The 20772-nt window shown below is 35.7% G+C and overlaps 2 protein-coding genes across 3 annotated transcripts in view; one reads left to right on the top strand and one right to left on the bottom strand.

The window, feature by feature from the left end:
- The first annotated feature begins 667 nt into the window (after positions 1 to 667).
- On the top strand, positions 668 to 4756 carry marveld3 (MARVEL domain containing 3). 2 transcript variants are annotated; one of them, XM_083557842.1, is made up of 4 exons: positions 668 to 756; positions 1627 to 1860; positions 1992 to 2059; positions 3871 to 4756. In XM_083557842.1, the coding sequence occupies exons 2-4, from the start codon at positions 1670 to 1672 to the stop codon at positions 4479 to 4481; spliced, it is 870 nt and encodes a 289-aa protein (XP_083413968.1). In that variant the 5' UTR covers positions 668 to 756; positions 1627 to 1669; the 3' UTR covers positions 4482 to 4756. The 2 variants fall into 2 exon arrangements, with proteins under 2 accessions (XP_083413968.1, XP_083413969.1); XM_083557843.1 differs by having other exon boundaries at positions 678 to 756; positions 1634 to 1860.
- A 2278-nt stretch (positions 4757 to 7034) lies between these two features.
- The window catches only part of phlpp2 (PH domain and leucine rich repeat protein phosphatase 2), a 52236-nt gene continuing 38498 nt past the window's right edge, over positions 7035 to 20772 (bottom strand). Inside the window, exons 15-19 of the mRNA XM_083558388.1 lie at positions 19664 to 19794; positions 19145 to 19258; positions 18231 to 18425; positions 13516 to 13747; positions 7035 to 13259 (exon numbers count right to left, since the gene is read on the bottom strand). Coding sequence (XP_083414514.1) covers positions 12015 to 13259; positions 13516 to 13747; positions 18231 to 18425; positions 19145 to 19258; positions 19664 to 19794 — 1917 coding nt within the window. The 3' untranslated portion in view covers positions 7035 to 12014. The remainder of the gene's footprint in view (positions 13260 to 13515; positions 13748 to 18230; positions 18426 to 19144; positions 19259 to 19663; positions 19795 to 20772) is intronic.

Here is a 20772-nt window from a genome sequence, read left to right as displayed (position 1 = left end):
AGTTTTGGCATAATACCTTGCCATAATATAGATTTGTATACATGTATGTTCCTTTTGTTTATATGCAACAAGCTGGATAATGAAGATTTACTTTAACCCAACAAATATTTAAATGTACAGATGTCGGTACAATAAACAGTTAAACCCCTTTTCTATTGAAAATTAAAAACAACTTAACAAAATCTTGGCATCCAAACAGTTAGTTCTCCAAATGATCAGCTTAGGATCAATTGGATTTTGACCTGGTGATTGGGCAGGTCATTTCATGATAGATAACACTCCAGCTGAATGTTTTCTCTCTAAATAATTCAGATAAAGCTTGAATGTATGCTACAGATCATTATGTTGTTGCGTGGTGAAGTTGGTTCCAATTAGCCGCAGTCCAGAGGAATTCCATGGCGTTGTAGTGTAAATTGGTAGCCATGTTTGTTTTGTATACTTTTCACAATTTAACCTACATTTAACTATATTGAGTTAGCACAATCTCCATATAAACAGAATCTTGTGAAGTGAAATGTGACATAGCTGCATGTATTTCACTTAAAACCCACTATCACTGTCTGACATGACAGTCTGATGAAAACTAATATTGTTAAATTACCAAGTTTGTTGCATGTAAACAAAAAGAACAATAAAATAATAAGGACTGAACACCTGCTGATGACGTGTTAAGCCCCGCCCCTGGGTCAGGTGAAGGGTGGGATTTAACGTAAAACAAATCGATAAGCAAAACAAGAAGAATCAATTCCAGTGGAGGTATTGTATATTCCGTTTTTAGTTGGATAGTTTAAGGGATGTATAAACTTAAATAATCTGGAAATTGTAGTCTTGATATTTAAGACATAAATATACAAATATATATCATTTTTAATGGCGGAAGTTTCCTGAACAAATACATTAGTAAAAAAAATACATTTCGATTTTGGAAGTTATAAATAACTGTGTAGTAATGTTGTGTAAAGTTACACATGAGTAATAATATCCATAAATGAATGCGAGCAGTTAAAAAACATTTGTATATATTTACATATATGCAACTGGAAGTAAAAAAATAAAAATAAAAAATAAAAATCACTTCCGCGTATGAACCTCGAGGGGCGGGACTTTAGTCAGTGCCACTTTGGATTGGTTTATCAACTGCTTCTTCTCATTGGGTGTTTCTACAATCGCAGTAAATACGTATTATAATAAAATAATTCCTGAAAATGCTAGACAGAGCTTTGAATAAAAATGCAAAAACCGCATTCTTTTTTTAAAAGGAAAAAAGTATGCATTTATTAGGCTTTATTAATTCTTCTATTTTATTGACAAAAATGCTGCATCTGCTTTCACATACTAGGTTTACATGATCAGTTATGGTATAATTGTATATTATTGCTTGTCTACAATTTTGGTTATTGATTAATAACTGGAAAATCATACCTACTAGGTCATCAGAATATTTTTCTTTTAGGATTATTATAAAAAAAAAAAAAAAAAAAAAAAAAAAAATCTGTACAACAAAATGACAACATGCAAGATGTTTAATATTTGAAAGAAATTCGAAGTCTATAAGGCATTTCACATGACACATATATGTTTTATTAAATGTTCAATATTTGTGTCCTCATCTGTCCTGCATTTTAGTCATCAGAACCCTACACTCTTGCAGTGGGTGTGGAGGGGGACAATGCCGGAGCGGCACCATAAGACGAGAAACCAGACCTATCCTGAGCCTGAAAGAAGAGACCGGGACAGGGACAGGGACAGAGACAGAGACTACAGGAGAGACAGAGGAAATGAGCCATACAGGGAGGACAGGAGCACAGTTTATCATTATGAAGACAGAACTAGGAGCTACAGAGAAGCTGATCAGGAAGTGTACGAAAAATATCTCTAACTGTGATTTTAAGAATGATTCTGAAAATAGTTTTTATTTAAAATTGTTAAGTATTCATATTTCTCCCTTTTTATAATTTTTTTTTCTAATATAAGCTTTATAATTTCTTTAGATCTGAATACCATGAGTCAACAAACGAAGAGGTGCTTTACAACTTAAAGTATATTCTCACATCCAGAGGTAAGTCACTTTCTGCTCTAAAGCATTTTTTTTTCAAAGTGTTTTACAATTTTATATCAGAGAATGAGGAATTTCGGTAAAAAAATATGTAGTTTTTGCAGATTATACTGTATGAAAAAATCTATTTGTGCTTTGATACAGTATAATTATTATATTCAATTATATCAAATATATAAATTATGTTTCATGTTAAACTAGGTGCTTAAAGTATTTACCTGAAGCACCTGATTTGCCTAGCAGTTTGTTTTATTATATTATAATAAATATAAGTAATATTATGGTATTTGGTAAATAACAATGGCTATATGTAATATTAGCCTAGAGTAGTAGCTCATGTTTGCTACTAATAATATTTTAACTAGATGCCCAATGTAACTTACTATTGACTTGTTTGATTTATATATTGACTAATTTCATTCAGGACTTCCATCACCATAGGTTATTTTTATTCTGCCATCACTTATCCTGATATTTCAGGATATATAAAAAAAAAAAAAAAAAGATTTATGTGCACATTTTCAATTGTGGATTATCTTCAAAAATACATTTGTCTTTAAATGTACTTAGCTTATCTTGTTTAATTCCTGTCCCTAAAATTCCAGGAAAACAGTATCAGTGGAGACTCCTTTCATAAATAAACAATAAATGTCTTCTGACAAAAAATATTTAAGCATAGAGGTAGCAAAATTAAATTTAAAATGTAATATGCAAAATGGCAATGTAATATTATATGTATTATGGCTAATATTTAAATTGGCCGTGTATTTCTGTATTTAAATAAAACATTTCCATTACCATATGTGCAGAGTTTGATGCAAAAGGAAAATGAAAATAAATGTATATAATTTGTATTATATGCCATTTCCAACAGTAGTTTTAAAATGCACATTACATACTAATTTAAATGCTTTATAAATGTTAAGACCTTTTGCAAAATGAAAATGTAATACCAAATTGAATTGATATGTGTAATATGTCCAAGCTGTAATGTTAGCAAAATGATCATTTAAATGTTGTTTTTCCTATATTCATTTAGACATATGGTTAGGACACATAGGATTGCATTTTCATCATAACGTTGTTTTTATGTTTTTAGCAAAATTCTGTTATTTTTTTTCCAAATAAATTCTGAGCCCACGGTATAGCAAACTGGTAGCAAAATGGAGTCTTTTTTTAATGCATTGACACTCAAATGCATTTTTCAAATGTCTTTCAATTATTATCCTGCGACAATGTAGTTAGGTTGCATTTAAAAATGCATTCTGAGCTGACCACACCCACCCTCTGTCACGGTGAAATCTGTTTCTCAGGTTGCCTAGAATTTTGCTACAAATATCCCATGTTATGATGGAAATGCAATCCTAAGTGTCTTAACAATAGGTTTTAATGCATTTAGGACAAATAACATGTCCTAAATGCTGGCCATCTGGCAGACAATCAGGGCATCAGGATTATAGTTTTATTGTATAAGTAATTTCTACTTTTTTTTGTTGAAGTTTTTCATGTGTCAACTCTCACTCTTTCCTACCTATTATATGGCTTTAGTAGAATTCATATGTCAATTGTAATTTACATATTAATTCTACTGTTGTTAAATGGCAAATGTAAATTATATTAGTTCATTTTCCTTTTGCACCAAAATGTAAATAATGTAAATGTAAATAGAGCAATATATTGGCATTTTCCATATTACATTTTAAATTGACTTTCGCTACCTCTATGCTTTCACAAACAATTCCAACCTGTTTTCTTTAGCTTTAATCAATGTGTATTAATGAATTGTGTGTAACCATTCTTCTGTGCCCACGCAGGCCTTTGCCAGGTCGGTCAGTTTTTTGTGAATATGTTGATTGTGATCTGCGCCGGCGTTCCGTACAGCAACAAGAGTCGATACCAGGATCTGGCCAGCCTGGGTGGTCTGTACTACTACTATTATGGCGGTGCGCAGGCATTTTCGACGCAGGAGGCAGCGAAAGTAAATGAGCTCGATGATCTGTTCTACAAGCTTAAACTCCCTCCATATATTTTCAGCATGGCTTGTGGTGGAGCTCTGATGGTTTACGCTTTAATCATGTTGGCCCTCGGTGTGTTCCGTGTTCCATACCACTACCCCATCGTGCTGCTGCCCGAGGCTGTGCTGGATGCACTGATAAGCCTGGGGTATATTCCTGCCGTGGCCTTTTACTTTATCAAAATCCAGGAGACCTACAACAACCCCACCTGCAAACAGAGAGAGGAGATGTACAACAGCAAAGGCCTGAAGGGTTTTGAGTGCAGTCTGAGCGGTACGGACATCGCAGGTGGGTTCTTTGGCGTCTTGGGCGTCTTCGTGTTCATGTTAGGTGCCTTGCTCGCCGTGAAAGCATTTCGAGATGTCAGACGGATGAAGCAGCAGAGGGAGGCAGAAGATAATCACTTATAGACTTCTAAACACTACCACTGTAATTATTGGTGCCTCCAGTCTGGCCACAAGTGGGGATTACCGGATCATGTTATCTGGGAACATTTGTTACTGTATTAACTGTGCACGACTTGTTTAAAACACTCCTTTAATGTGAATTTTAGTTTCTGACCCCAACTAGACATGAATACAATTTATACTGTCAAACTTTAAATTTTTTTTATTTTAATTCTTTTAGGATTTTCAAGGCGTTACACTTTATATACCTTTTGTAATAAATATTAACGTGAATTATTTCTGTGTTTTGTTTACAATTAACAAAATCTTACTTGCTGTATCAATCTCCAAATCTAAATCTGGCAAAACCGGTTTGTCACCATTTGCACACCTTCCTCAGTGTTTATGAAAAGTGCCTGACATATTATTCTTGGTCTAATGTGGGGTTTTTATGTTTATTAATAATGATTTTTCTATATCTGATTCTGAAAAACTTTCCAAAGGGTCACATACCTTTGTGGAATTGGAACGAGAATTGAGATTAGTTTAAACAAATATTTTAATGTGTAACCTACATACCTACATATAATGGTTTTCAAAGTTTTTTTTTCTGATAACAGGCTCTCAGTGAGGACAAAATGTAGGGAATATAAACTACAGCTACTGTGGATTTCTCTGATTAACCTGAAAGAGTATATTTCCTGTACAAAGCTTTAGATACACATTCAGTGCAAATGTACTTCCGTTAAGAGTCATTTACTTACTGACTCTATTACTGACTTTACTGACTTTACTTTACCTGTTGATTTAGGCAGACCTTGCTGCCAAGAAAGTCCTCAAAATGGAAATCACACACTGTAAAATCCCAACGTCAGACCTTAAACCAATACACTTGTACATCTTAAAAAAGTGAAATGAAACCAGTGGACTGATGAAAAGTTACAAATTAAATCAACTATACTAAAAAATAAAAGGCAATTTCTCACGTTTCATTCTGTATTTAGACACGACCAGATCATAAACACAAGATGCCGTATTATACATTCCAGACTCACACACACTTTCCTGCTAAAAGGAGAAGAACCCCCAACATGTGCACACTGCAAAACATGACCATCAAACATGTATTCCTGGACTACAATCTTCTTAATAACAACAGACAGATTTATTACTCAGAAAGCACATATATGTAGGAGTTTTCTAAAATGTATCTAAATGTATTTTTGCCACAGTCAAAACTCTGTAAGCCTCTGCTGCCATAATGTCCCATTTTACCTGCCTTGATCCCGCCAAGAAAATAGCCATTGAATCATGAATGGCATTAAAAGAATAAACAAACAATCGATTTTATTTGCTAATTACATACTGACTTATTTACCTACTGACTTTATTTTACTTATTGACTTTTATTGCTTACTTACTGTCTTTACTTATTATTTATTTACCTGATGACTTATTGATTTTACTTACTGTATTCATTTAATTTCATTTAAAATATAGACTTACTATTTAGTTTACGCTCATTTACATAACTGTATTCGCATCCTAACCTTTACTTTACTTTCTATACTTACAAACTATTTCTTTACTTAACTATTTTTCTAACCTGAATTTCCTTACCTCAATAAATAATACTGTTTAATAACTGACCTATTTACACACTGACTTTACCTTATATTACAATTTGACATTATTACCTACTGATTTTAAATAATGATTTCATTTACTTACTCTTTTACCTCCTGATTTTACTGTCTATGTCATGGCCTTTTCTTTTCATTCTGTCTTTACTGAATTTTTTTTTTTAGTTGCTAACTTTATTTACTCACAAAAAAGGGCAATTAATTACTGACTTATTTACATATTGACTTTACTTTCTAACTTAACATATTTAATTAATCACTTAATTTACTTGTTGACTTACTTTACTTATTGACCTTTCTTAATTTAGTTAGACTTTACATTTTGTCTTTACATTCTTTTTCGATTGGATTTAATTTACTTGTTGGCCTTGAATTACCGAATTTGCTGTAAATTAATGACATCGTTTATATAGAAATTTCTACATGATGTATTTACTTAATATTTGCAAAATGATGTACTTACCTACTGGCTTTATAGACTTTAAAACTTTGTCTTTATTTACTGTTTACCTACTGACTTATTTGCCTACTGATTTTACTTTAATACTGACTTTCCTATTTACTTATTACTTACCTGCTATCTGTATAATGAATTTACTGAATTTATTTACTTCCTGACTTAACTTTTGTGCATAATCCTAATTTTATTGTCATAATTTACTTACTGAAATTACTTAGCATAGCTACAAAATGTATTTAATGACCTTACTTACTTTACTCAAGTGAATCATTTCTTAGTGGCTATTTATTTTCTGACAGTAGTTATTGACTTAGAGTTCTTTCTTCCTGTTTATATTTACTGACTGAACTTACTTTACATATAGATGTTATTACACAGCAAACCTTTTGTGAGTGTGTGAACATCCAGATGTAATGATGTGATGCAAACAGAAAACCTTTTCATCCTTTCTGAAAGAAATGACTTAAAACACTCCACAGTATAAATTTTTATTGCTACTTGGCTGAAAAGGTAATTAAAAATACAGCTTTTCTGCTTCAGACTAGTAATAGCAGCATCTCAAATGAAATAATGAGCCATCACCCACCCTTGAAAATCTGAAGAGGTTTAAAGTCTAGCTGACAAACAGCAAAAGTGCTTGCGGTAATCCTTCTCTTAAATCAATGGAACAACATTTTTTTTCCTGTAGAACTCATTATATTAAATATAGAACAGAAAATATTCAGCAGACATCTGCATGCTAAAAAATAAAATAAACAAAACATAAAAATATCATACATTAGGCTTTGGATATTTAAAACAATTTTTATAAACAGATAGTTGTTTGTTTTGTACAAAGTAAGTAACCAGCTAATTTATATATATATATATATATATATATATATATATATATATATATATATGTAGTTATTTATATAGGGCATGCTTCTGACATTGAATACATTTATCATTTGTGTCAAATAAAACATTTCGATTATGGGGTGATAAAGTACTGCAAACTTGATATTTTTTTTTTTTACCGAAAGATTAATAAATCTGCACGAATCAATGACATATAAAAATAAATCTCAGCTTCTTGGCATTGAGAGAAAATATAGGTGTCTCTTGGGAAGAAAAAAATAAAATAAAAAAAATTGAAATAATAGTGAGGTGGTCACATGACAAATTAACATTGTTCTGAATCGCTGTCTGTTCACAACACGCCTTCATTTGGACAACTGAAGAGAAAATAAAGTATATTCAAGGTAAAACTTGTATACAATCAAAAAAACAAACAAAAAAAAGGCACAATACATTTAGCTGAATCTTGCACGTTAAATGAAATTGTACAGGTAGGGAAATGAAATGAAAAACAAAGTATGCTAAATCCTCAATGTTGAACGAAACACTTCTAAAGTTAATATAATTTCTAAATAAGGCCATCACTGCAATGGAATTCAACAGAATTTCCTTCCTTGTTTTAATGTGATCACAACTTAACTCGTGTGGCAGCAAAAGCGCTATAGCTTAAAAGTGCAATCCTGCAAAATCATGGATGAATAAACTGTTTTTTACATTGATCAGGGACTCACTAATGCTGAACATCCGCATTAGTGTCCAACAAAACACCATTATAAAATAATGACAAATGTGATTTTTAAAAAGGGAACTCTAATTATAAAAAAGGCTCTAATAATTAGCCCAAATTATTTTTTTTTACATTTTTAAATTGAGCCCAATTTTTTTTGCCTTGCACACACACACACACACACACACACACACACACACACACACACACACACACATATACTGAGTAAGTAAAAACTAACATTTTATATATACAGTACATGTGTGTGCTGTATATATAAAGTGTTTCATTTATTTATTTACTTAGTCTACAGTTAAAAGGGCTCCTGACTATAGGAGGGTTGAGAACCCTGCTTGGAAACAATGTGCGTATGCAGGAATGGGATTCTTCTAACCTTAATTTGTGAACTTTAAAGGCCATGACAGTGAACGTTTTGATTGTCCTGTGTGTTAAAATTTTAATAAATATATAATGCAATTAATAATCTGAAATTCAGATTTTTTTTCCATTGTAATGTTTCAGTGAGCAACATGGTTATTAAATAAATGACCACTGAATAAGAAATAAAAAGCAGGAAGTTAAGAAGTTAAAGACAGGGTGAGTCTTGACCTCCAGTTGACTCCATTTTTTTTTTTTTTTTTCTGGAAACAGTAAAATGGCACGTCACATTCAGCAGAGATGCCGACATCCCTAAGAAGAAAATTCTTGTGGCAGATAAAACCTAGCATAGCTGGGAGGATGGGCAGCCTTGTGCTAACAGCGTAAAAGCTAAAAAAAAAAAATAAAAATGCTAAAGCTAAAACATGCATTTTGCTTGAGTTGCAAATGGATTTACTTACAACCAAATGAGTGAAGGAAAAACTGCTTATAACTAATACAAAAAGTACCATATGGCATGTTTAGGTCCATGTCCATAGAATAGTGTTTCCACATTTATTTCAGATATGAAAGAGAAAACAAAATACTTAAAATAAGCAGTACATAAAACTTTTATAAATAAGGTAGTCTACACACTGAACAAAAATGTTAAATGGCAACATCTAACCATCTTCTTGCACATGCCATCACACCTGATTATGTGATGCCATGAAGTTACAATAGTCCTCCCCACTCATCTTTTACTATTACTATTAAGTCTGAGGGTTGCACATTCAAGTGTCACCTAAATAAATTCAAAATGAAAGAAAAGTAACTGCTAACGCTAAACAAACTCAGTGTTCATGTCCTGCCTCCATTTCTGTTCTCTGAAGTAGCTGTCAGGTGAATTTTGTTTACATTTTTAGCTCTTTTTTTCCCCTGAAACAGCAAAAAAAGCTGTCTTCCATATTTCTGTAACAAGGGGTCAAAAAAAAGTAAATGCTTCAGCTAAAGCATAAATGTTGGCACCTCTGCGTTTAGAGTCAAAAATATGTTATATCATGTTTGACAGTTTGAAATGCTAACGAGCTTAATGTGTAACCAACGTCATCATCATGCAGGGCTCCAGACAAAAAAAAAAAAAATCAATTAAGGATCCATTGGCGCCAAATAATATTTTTAAGTGCCACACAAGAATAAACTTTTAAACATTTAAAACACTTACTTCCAGTCATCCTGTACATTTGTCATCTTTTTACAGAATGGTCTGGGAACTGAAGTGATCATATGGGTGGTGTTGAATTTTATTTTGTATGTTTTTCGGCACGCAGTTCGCACGCACGAGACACCGCGAGCGTTTACGGTGTTTTCGGTAGCGCGCTCTTTGCGATTAAGTGATCACAAGCATTTTTCTACTTTTGACTATCGCAATGTTTTTCATACTGTCTCTTTTTTTTCAAATGATTTGATTCAGGTAATTAAATTAGTCCCCCCCCCAATTTCTCTGCCCAATTTAGTGCAGAAGCTGCAAAACATTTTCCATGTCTCGTGATAACACCTCAGCCATGAAAACTCTCGAATCCAAGAATTGTTTCCAAATGTATTTTTTGCACTTTCATTCAAAAGTATTAATATTTTTGGTCGCATTTTATCTCCTCACACTAACAGCTGTTGATGAGAGTGTTCACTAACAGAGTATCTTTAAGGATCAAAAATGATCTCTAAACAAGAACACACACACACAAAAACACTCAGATTGTAGTGAGAACATTTGCTTGGGAAAGTGGCTAAAAACATAGCAAGAAAACATTCGGGTTTCAAATTTCTGAACCAATCCATCACCTCATGAAGGTGGTCGTTTTATCTCTTACTTAAGATTCTTGCTGAGATGAATGCAGCAGTCATGCACCATGTGGCAAAGGTTTGTAGAATTTAACCATTATTAGTATATTAATGGTCGATTAATACATTCCATATGTACTCCTTCATTGATGTTATATAAGCAGCATTTTTCTGGGAATGCTTTTCACCAGAGTGTGGCTGTGTGAATTTGAGTTCATTCAGCTACAAGAGCATTAGTGAAATCTGTCACTCATGTTGGGATGTCAAGGAAGCTCCAGTTCCAGTTCACCCCAAAGGTATTCAATAGGATTAAGGTCAAAGCTCTGTGCAAGACAATTGAGTTTCCTTCACACCAACAACTGTGTTTCCATGGTGCATATGGACATTGTCATGCTGGAACAGATTGGCCTCTTATTTGACAAACAAAAAGAAAAATTAAGGTACAAGGCAAAGAAAATCTCATCATTATCAGGTGAAACCAGGTGTTGTGGACAGACATAGACCCATTCGGGAGAACATATATATATATATATATATATATATATATATATATATATATATATATATATATATATATATATATATATATATATATATATATATATATATATATATATATATATAATGGTTATAATGTACCCTTTTCACAATTAATTAGCTTAGCGGTTCAAATATATCATGAAAAATACCCCATTCATGCTCTATCAGTACCAGTGTTACTTTGCAGCACTTTTAGTGCAAAGACCAAGAATGTACAGTATTTTAGCCTCAAAAACATTAGGCATGAGTGCTTTGATAATTCAGTCTCTAATGGCACGCTTCAAGTACTTCTAATAACTCACAATTAAGCTGTGATTTCAACCAGTTAATAACGGCCTCTTTCTGATTGGCCAGAGATGATCAGTTGCATCAGAAAATGATGAGACATATCAAGTTTGATTAGTTCCACTTCTCAGTCACATTCTTGGCAAGAACCACCACTCTTACCAATGTCCACCACAACAAGATGTGGTGTGCGTGCATATTTTGTTCAGAAGGTTACAGAAAATTGAACCGTGTGTGCCATCCTTCCCATAGTTTAAGTTGTTTTGTTCTGCAATCTGCACTCCACCAGAAATATAATAGAATCTGAGCTTCCTTTCTTCCTCTCTTCCATCCTTCAGAGCTTCCTGAATCTCCAAATCATATGTTTACAACGAAAACGATTGAATATTTTGTGTTAGGCAGGAAAAAATATATTGGCAATTCTTGGTAACAGTGAAAGTGCATCAGACTAATGGTTGCCCTGTAGAGCCGGAACCATCTGCAATAGGCACTTTTCTTACCTTTTGGTCATGGTTAAAGCCCAAAAAACCTTTCTGCCAAATGATGTCGTAAAGGGCCATGTAGCTTGTTAGTTATGCAAGATTGTATATGAGGTATTTTAGTTTACGTTGTGGTTTCTTCTAAACAGACGTATTTCAAGACTGCTTCACTAGTCTTGAAATTTATGCACTTTTTTGTCAACATTTCCCGCTCCTTAAATTTACCAGAGACTGCTCCAAGTAAATGGGAATGTCACTATGTAAGCACATGCAAGTCTATACACAATGATAGAGCTTAATAAGAACTGGAATGAATAATCACAGCAAAATGAACCACTTCCCTCTCCACAATATGGCACAGTATGTCACCTCGTTTAGTACTCACTAAAGAGCAGTGTCATAGACCTCCTGTTGAAAGGTAGCAGGGGGCAGACCAGGTTGAGGGTGATCCCAATTAAAATCTCTGCTTGTGGGAGGTGTTAAGGGTGGCAGAGGACCAGAAACCACAGGACTCTGGCCTCTCAGCTGCTCTCGAACATCTTGTTCAAGGCTGGGCGGTATAATTAACTGATCCTCAGGATCTTGTTGGGCAGGTGCGGCAAAGTAACCAGACTTCTTCTTCGGTGCTTCAAGTGCTACCTCAATGATGTTATGACTGTCCTCAGGTGCCACCACTGAACCGTTAGAGAGCTTTTTCCCAAACAGGCTAGACGTAGAGGGAGATTTCTTGAGGTCTGAGATCTCTCGTCCACAAACAGCAAGAAGGCAGCCATTAGCAGTTGACACCACCACACTATTTTGACGACGAATCTTGCTGTTGATGTAGTCGGAACAGCGGAAATCTAGATCCTTAGGGCTTTCTGGACGCCCAGAGCGAAGTTGGAAAGCACAGCAGTGGATGTCCACCTCAACTTCCAACTTACTCCCGTTGGAAATAACACCCTCCAGTGGTGCTTCATCATCACTGTCCAGACCATTGTCAGACTGGTTGCTGGAAAATGTTGCAAAGGATGGCTGGCGCTGGAAAAGAGCAATGTGAGTCCCGGCTCCAAGGCTTCCCAGACCTCCAGTGTTGCAAAGCGTGGCAGCCGGGTGCAAACTGCAGCGGCGCTCAGGCCGTGCATTTGGACCTGAAGAAGTGTGTTCGTCAGAAGCTGTGGATCCAGCCTCACTTCCCACCTCAGATGCAGATGTCTCACTGTTAAATTCCGAGGCAATGCCACTACTTGATAAAGAAGTGGCCGGGTCAAGAAGTGGCACAGATAATGGAATAGGATTAGATACCGGGGGTCCCTGGACCTCCGTGGAGTGTGGATGCTCACAGGTACAACTGTCTTCGCCAATGCGTAACGCCACAACTACTGCCCCAACATTGTCCTTGCACCCGTAGCTCTGGGCAAGTGTGCAAAGTTTTTTCGCAGCGGCTCGAGGGTCTCGGACGGCCAGCACAGTTGTGACCGCCTCTTGGTATGACAGATATTGGAAAAGTGCCCTGTTACCCAAAATCAGGAACTCATCTTGAGGGCAAAGGGATTCAGTTCGCACCCAGGGTTTAGGAAGGACCCAGGGAAACAGATAGGAGCATCCCAACAGGCGAGAGCAGCATGTAACACCACTCACCTTGTTGTCCTACAGCACAAAGAAGTCAAAAGATTTACTGAGTTACTGAATAACTTGCAAAATCCAATTATTATATATGGATTTGCAGGCATGACAATAAATAACAATCCAACTCCAAAACAAAGCAAAAAGGCTTGAGGGCTTGAAAAGGCACATTTAGAACTGTTTTTTTATGCCACTACATAAACACAAATATAAACAGTAAATAAAGCTACATAAACTATATGACAAATTTACGGCTAATGTGTAGCTAGTAAAGATCTACCTCAGTGATGATTGCCTTGGTTGTTTTGACCCTCTCCATCTCCTCCGCACTCTGCTCCAAGCTAAGGACTTTGGACAGAGCCAGAGGCTGACCATTGCGGCACAACACAGCCTGACAGGTTCCTACGTTAGCCACAGTCAGACGAAAATAGCTGCTTGATTCAGTGGACTCATGGTGAATGTAGCACAGGAGAGCTGATGCTCCGAGCTTCTGCCCAGCCATCCCCAGCTTTCTGTAAGGGACACAATATAGCAAAAGTGGCACTAAGAATAAATTTACCTTCCCCAAAAAACTCAAATAATTTTTCAAGGCATTCTTAGGTATGAATAAAACAATCAGAAATAAAAAAAAAGTCCTCATAATCAAAGGGGTACTAAACATATTCAATGTAACATTGGACCACTAAAGGCACTACAGCGAATCATAGAATAAAGAAGTACCCCGAAAATGTGGGTTATGTCCTTTTGAAGTAATTTGAAATTTGTAGTAAATAAGAGTGACAGAGCAATTTTACAAAACAATGTGCACAGGTGCAGTAAACATGCAGGATAAAATCACTTATAATAAATTAAGCAAAAAAACAAGAATAAAATATAGCTGCAAGCAGCGATGGCGGGCCCTCGCACGTTTGTGTATCGCTATACGGTGCCTCCCAGAAAACAATGAACGGTGGGCAAGTGCATCAAGTGGGTAAATATCAGTGGACTATTTTATGTTGTTAATGACCCATTTGGGGACTGTAGGTAAAAGAAACCCCACATTTTATACAAACGGGGGCGCTAGTGAGCCACTTAAGAGACACACCGTTGTCCGCCTTTTTTGTCCACACTTAACAGCCGACAAATGTGATGTATGTGTCAAATTTCAAGTTAATCTAAGCACGCCAAAAAGCCTTAAAAATGCCTAAAATAAAAGTAAAGTTTGACGCGTTGCCATGGGAATAGCGTTCGAGATATCAAAAATCCCTTTGCAATTTATCATCTACAATGTCTCGGCATCATAATGATTACGTTTGGTGTCAATCGCATGAATATCCTAGGAGGAGTATTTAAAAGTTCACCACATGCAACTGTCAAAAAATCCACCTTTTGTGACTGACACACTTCCTGTCGCCTGTTGGTGGCGCTACGTCTGAGATTCACAATAGGCACATCGATGCGATCGGAATCCTTGGCCGAACATACACACCACGTGTCATCCCAATAAGACATTTTTTGCTTTAGATATTAGACACTTCCTGTTTCTCTGAATTCGCCATAAATTTGTCACCTCGCCATGGCAGCACCGTTCGAGATATCAAAAATCCCTTCGCAATTTAGCAAGGGCAATGTCTCGGCATCATGTTCACCACGTTTGATGTCAATTGCATGAATTCCCTAGGAGGAGTATTTAAAAGTTCACCGCATGCACCTATAAAACAAACCAAAATGGTGGACTTCCTGTTGGGCGGAGCTCATATTTTTGAAGGCGAAAGTTGTTTAGGTCGATGAGCTCTATATGCGTACCAACTCTCATGCATGTGCGTACATAATTGCCCGATCTGTGCACCAATGTGTGTTTTTGCATTACAGGGGGCGCTACAGAGCCTGTATTTCAGCCTTTGCCCGGGCCTAGTGCCGTACGACTCTGAAGTGTGTGCCAAATTTCAAGAGTTTTCGAGCATATTCAGGGGCCCCAAATGGCCCATGTGTGTAAAAAAAAAAAAAAAAAAAAAAGATAAACTCTAACAAAAACAATAGGGCTTTGCACATTCTGGCCTGCTCCTCTGTGCTCAGGCCCTAATAATAATGTGAAAAAAGAAAAATATAATCTTATGGCAGAACTTTATCTCTGTGTGTCATTTAGAATTCTAGAACTAACGAACTACATATGACATAACTAATGAAAATTAAGCATTTATTTATAATCAGTTGGTTATGCACTGTAAAGCTCTTGCTTATTAATGCAGGAAAGTAATCATGGTACAAGTTGGATAATCAACGGCTAGGTGTGAGTAACACCAATTTTATGCCCTCCGCTTCACGTCGAGCCATTATTCACCTCCTCCTAGTGCATTGGATTATCTCTTACATTCACAGGTTATATATAAACACTCAAGTTACACAACAAAAAATCAGATGGAAATTGTAAATTTTTAGCCTGATTTATAACTTTATTTGGTCATTAGCAATTAATTTCCAGAATTCTCTACTGTGTATGGACATCTTTTAATTTTTCCTCTTTTAGTTTCTCCAGGGATTATGTTTCATTTACTGTGTGCTGATTATTTTAGATACCATAGATAGCATATAAACCAAATGTTGGTTGGCAGTAATGCCTTTTATTTTAAAGTTCTTTTAAACATGTACAGTGTTTACCTGTGGAGATGCATAAAAAAAATATCTAAATTATGTAGATAATTTCTGTCTAGACTTTATTTAGCTTTTACTTCAATCTTATCAAAAACAAATTTATATTTATAATTGCAACCTGAATAAAAGTTATTGAGATCTAAATTAAATATGTCCCACACCATATTAATAAATAAATAAATAAATAAATAATATAAATTATATTCCTAAAAATAAAACACAATAATACTACTAATAAAATATATATACAGTAGTCCCCCCCCTTTCGAATCTCGTGCCACCGGTTTATCGCAGAATTGCATTTGCCACATAACTAATTTGTTTCTCTGATTTTTCCTGGTCTCTCCCCGATAGCACGGTAGACCAATCAACTTATAGGTAATAGTTTAAATGAAGTTTTATGTTGAAATAATGAAATTAATTAATAAAAATATACTTAGTAATTATAAAATAAAGTTAAATGTTAATACAGTATAGTACTGTATGCATAAAATATAATTTTTGGGGTGGTGTCCGTTTATCGCTGTTTTTCGTTTATTATGAGCGGTTTTGGAACGTAACCTATGCGATAAACGGGGGATTACTGGGTGTATATATATATATATATATATATATATATATATATATATATATATATATATATATATATATATATATATATATATATATATATGTACAGTGAGGAAAATAAGTATTTGAACACCCTGCTATTTTGCAAGTTCTCCCACTTAAAAATCATGGAGGGGTCTGAAATTGTCATTGTAGCTGCATGTCCACTGTGAGACACATAATCTAAAAAAAAAAAAATCCAGAAATCACAATGTATGATTTTTTAACGATTTATTTGTATGATACAGCTGCAAATAAGTATTTGAACACCTGAGAAAGTCAATGTTAATATTTGGTACAGTAGCCTTTGTTTGCAATTACAGAGGTCAAACGGTTCCTGTAGTTTTTCACCAGGTTTGCACACACTGCAGGAGGGATTTTGGCCCACTCCTCCACACAGATCTTCTCTAGATCAGTCAGGTTTCTGGCCTGTCACTGAGAAACACAGAGTTTGAGCTCCCTCCAAAGATTCTCTATTGGGTTTAGGTCTGGAGACTGGCTAGGCCACGCCAGAACCTTTATATGCTTCTTACAGAGCCACTCCTTGGTTATCCTGGCTGTGTGCTTCAGGTCATTGTCATGTTGGAAGACCCAGCCTTGACCCATCTTCAATGCTCTAACTGAGGGAAGGAGGTTGTTCCCCAAAATCTCGCAATACATGGCCCCGGTCATCCTCTTCTTAATACAGTGCAGTCGCCCTGTCCCATGTGAAGAAAAAGACCCCCAAAGCATGATGCTACCACCCCCATGCTTCACAGTAGGGATGGTGTTCTTGGGATGGTACTCATCATTGTTCTTCCTCCAAACACGTTTAGTGGAATTATGACCCAAAAGTTCTATTTTGGTCTCATCTGACCACATGACTTTCTCCCATGACTCCTCTGGATCATCCAAATGGTCATTGGCAAACTTAAGACGTGCCTGGACATGTGCTGGTTTAAGCAGGGGAACCTTCCGTGCCATGCATGATTTTAAACCATGACGTCTTAGTGTATTACCAACAGTAACCTTGGAAACGGTGGTCCCAGCTCTTTTCAGGTCATTGACCAGCTCCTCCCGTGTAGTTCTGGGCTGATTTCTCACCTTCCTTAGAATCATTGAGACCCCACAAGGTGAGATCTTGCATGGAGCCCCAGTCCGAGGGAGATTGACAGTCATGTTTAGCTTCTTCCATTTTCTAATGATTGTTCCAACAGTGGACCTTTTTTCACCAAGCTGCTTGGCAATTTCCTCGTAGCCCTTTCCAGCCTTGTGGAGGTGTACAATTTTGTCTCTAGTGTCTTTGGACAGCTCTTTGGTCTTGGCCATGTTAGTAGTTGGATTCTTACTGATTGTATGGGGTGGAGAGGTGTCTTTATGCAGCTAACGACCTCCAACAGGTGCATCTAATTTAGGATAATAAATGTAGTGGAGGTGGACATTTTAAAGGCAGACTAACAGGTCTTTGAGGGTCAGAATTCTAGCTGATAGACAGGTGTTCAAATACTTATTTGCAGCTGTATCATACAAATAAATAGTTTAAAAATCATATGTTGTGATTTCTGGATTTTTTTTTAAGAGTATGTCTCTCACAGTGGACATGCACCTACAATGACAATTTCAGACCCCTCCATGATTTCTAAGTGGGAGAACTTGCAAAATAGCAGGGTGTTCAAATACTTATTTTCCTCACTGTATATATATATATATATATATATATATATATATATATATATATATATATATATATATATATATATATTTCTGTTAGTGTACCTGTGTGATGTTAGGAATGTGTTGCACATATACACGCTGTCCAAGCAGCTATGCTGAAGCTCTTCAGCCAGTACGTCTCCCATGGTGCACTGCAGCAACCGCGGCACTTCCTCGTTCCGGTCACCATCAAAAATCCCGTAAACCGCTTCCACACCATCCCTGAATCGATCCATGGCCAGCACGGACACACACAACCTGAAATATCAAGACAAAAATCTCAGACTTAAACAAAACTTTTTGTCTTACATGAATAACTCTTACCAAACAGCTATTTCCCAATTAATATAATTATATTATTATTATTTATTTTATTTTTTTTAAATATAATTTATTAAGGAGCAACATATTGTTCAATTTATAGTTACATTTAATAATTTTTTCCCTCTCTAGTGAAGTTAAAAGTTAAAGGTTATCATGTAAATCCTCAAGCCCAAAAAATAGTAAGTTACAGCTTTTCAAAACTTTGACTGTTACAAAGCGCTGAAACTACCAACAAGTTCCATAACAAAAACAAATACTTTACATTTCCTTACAAATGATACCATATGACAATGACAATAAGAATGGCCATGTTGGTATATATGTGATTTGCAGCTGCACTACTATCATAAAAGCAAATTAATCATCAGCTCATGACCAATCAGAATTGCACATTCAACACCATTTTGATGTAATACTAAGCAAACAGTGGGAAAAAAAACGGCAGAGACAGAACGGCGGTTATAACCCTCTGAGTTGGGTCGAAGGATTAATGGCTCATTAAACTTGAAAAATCTTTACATCCACAGAGCATCACAATGCATCGCAACCTCACAGCGAGGTGACTCTGAGCACCTGCAGGAAACACACCGCTATCACACTGAGAGATTAACACTGATCATTTGTAGAATTAATTAGTGCTTAGTGCTGCTCACTTGTTCCTCTGGCCACTCATCTCAGCGTAGCCGTGATCCCAGAGAACACACGAGCCCTCCGAGTCCTGCACGCTCAGAGATGGCTTCTGGTCCAGCTTTAGAGTAGTTATATGACTGACAGAAAGACATTTAGTATGAAAAGACATTAGTCTGAATAGAATCTCAATCTGAATTTGTAATTCTTTAACAATCTTAGATAAAAAAAAAGAAAGAAAATCAGGTAAAATAAAACATTTTTCAATATCTGAGTTTTAGATCTTTCGGAAACAAGAATGAGAAGCAGAATAATCAAATATCTTGAGAGAATTTTTTATAACAGCATGTCAACAACTGTCAGGAAAATAAATAGAACAACAAAAGTGATTAATTCATGTGAAATTTTCTTCCAGCACAGAAAAACTTTTTATTTGAACGCAACACAGTTCACAAAAACTGGTCGGTTTCACTGTGACCAATCAGTGAATCTGTACTATATTGTGTAGTAAACTGCGTATCCTCTGCACTGGTGTGATGACTCACCTGAACAGGTTGAGGGTTTTGTGTTCCAGCATTAGGCTGCTGTTCCCGCTCAGGTCGAGTTCCTGCAAAGTGGCTGGGACCGAATCAGGCAGCAGTATTTCAGTGAGCTCATTACAACTCATGTCCACCAGCTACACACACACACACGCACACACACACACACACACACACACACAAATGGTTTTTAATGCCTACAGTTTTAAAATATCAGTCAGCAAGATGATGAAGAATAAATATTAATGATAGAGAAATAAAAACAAAAATATTTGCAATGCTAAAATTTTAATAATCCCTATACATTTAAATAAATTCTAATGCAATAAATTTTTTTTTTAACTGTACTAAAACTTCATTCCATTGTTTTACATAAACAAATAAACAAAAAAGCATTATTAAAACAATCATCATAACAATATTTATTTATTAATTTGCTTGTATACTGTTTATTTATTTATCTGTTTAACTTTTTGTTTATTTATTAACATGATAATAAGTGTGGCAGCGGGGGCGTGGCCGAGCGCCGGTTTGTGAATGGAGGGCGAGACTGGGAGCAGGTAGACACAGGAATGCCTCACCTAAAGGGAATTCTGTCTAATGAGTGTTTTCTCTCTTGCAGTGATCGGAGGGAGCATTTAAGGAGGAGCGTGAGGATGTGTGTGTGTGTGTGTGTGTGTGTGTGTTCCGGAGAACGAGTGACTGAGGCACTGAGCACAGAGCAAATATATAAAATAAAGAAATCTTTGTTGATTCTGAAACTGTCCTGTTGTGGCGTTCCTTTTCTCGACCCATACGCTCTTCCACAACAAGTATCATTATTTTTGTGTAAATAAACAAACAAACTGGGTAGCTAATTATTTTATCAATAGCACATATAATAAGTAATATTCCAAGCTTTAACATACAGACAGTATAAATCCCCATGTATGTGCTCCAGAACATATGATCACATGCACATCAACTTGTGCTGTTAATATCATGAACAGCAGCTACTCTAATTGCTTTCCACTGCTTCTCTTTCTCTCCCCATCCCGAGGCTTCCTGAGGTTTGGCCAGCTCCAGTCACGTCCCACCTCGTGAAGATTATAGACTTTAAAGAAGTAGATGCCGAA

Source organism: Silurus aristotelis, assembly GCF_946808225.1.
Source record: "Silurus aristotelis genome assembly, chromosome: 13".
NCBI lineage: Eukaryota > Metazoa > Chordata > Actinopteri > Siluriformes > Siluridae > Silurus > Silurus aristotelis.
Note: the sequence above shows the minus strand (reverse complement) of the source record. Positions and strands in the feature narration are given on the sequence as shown.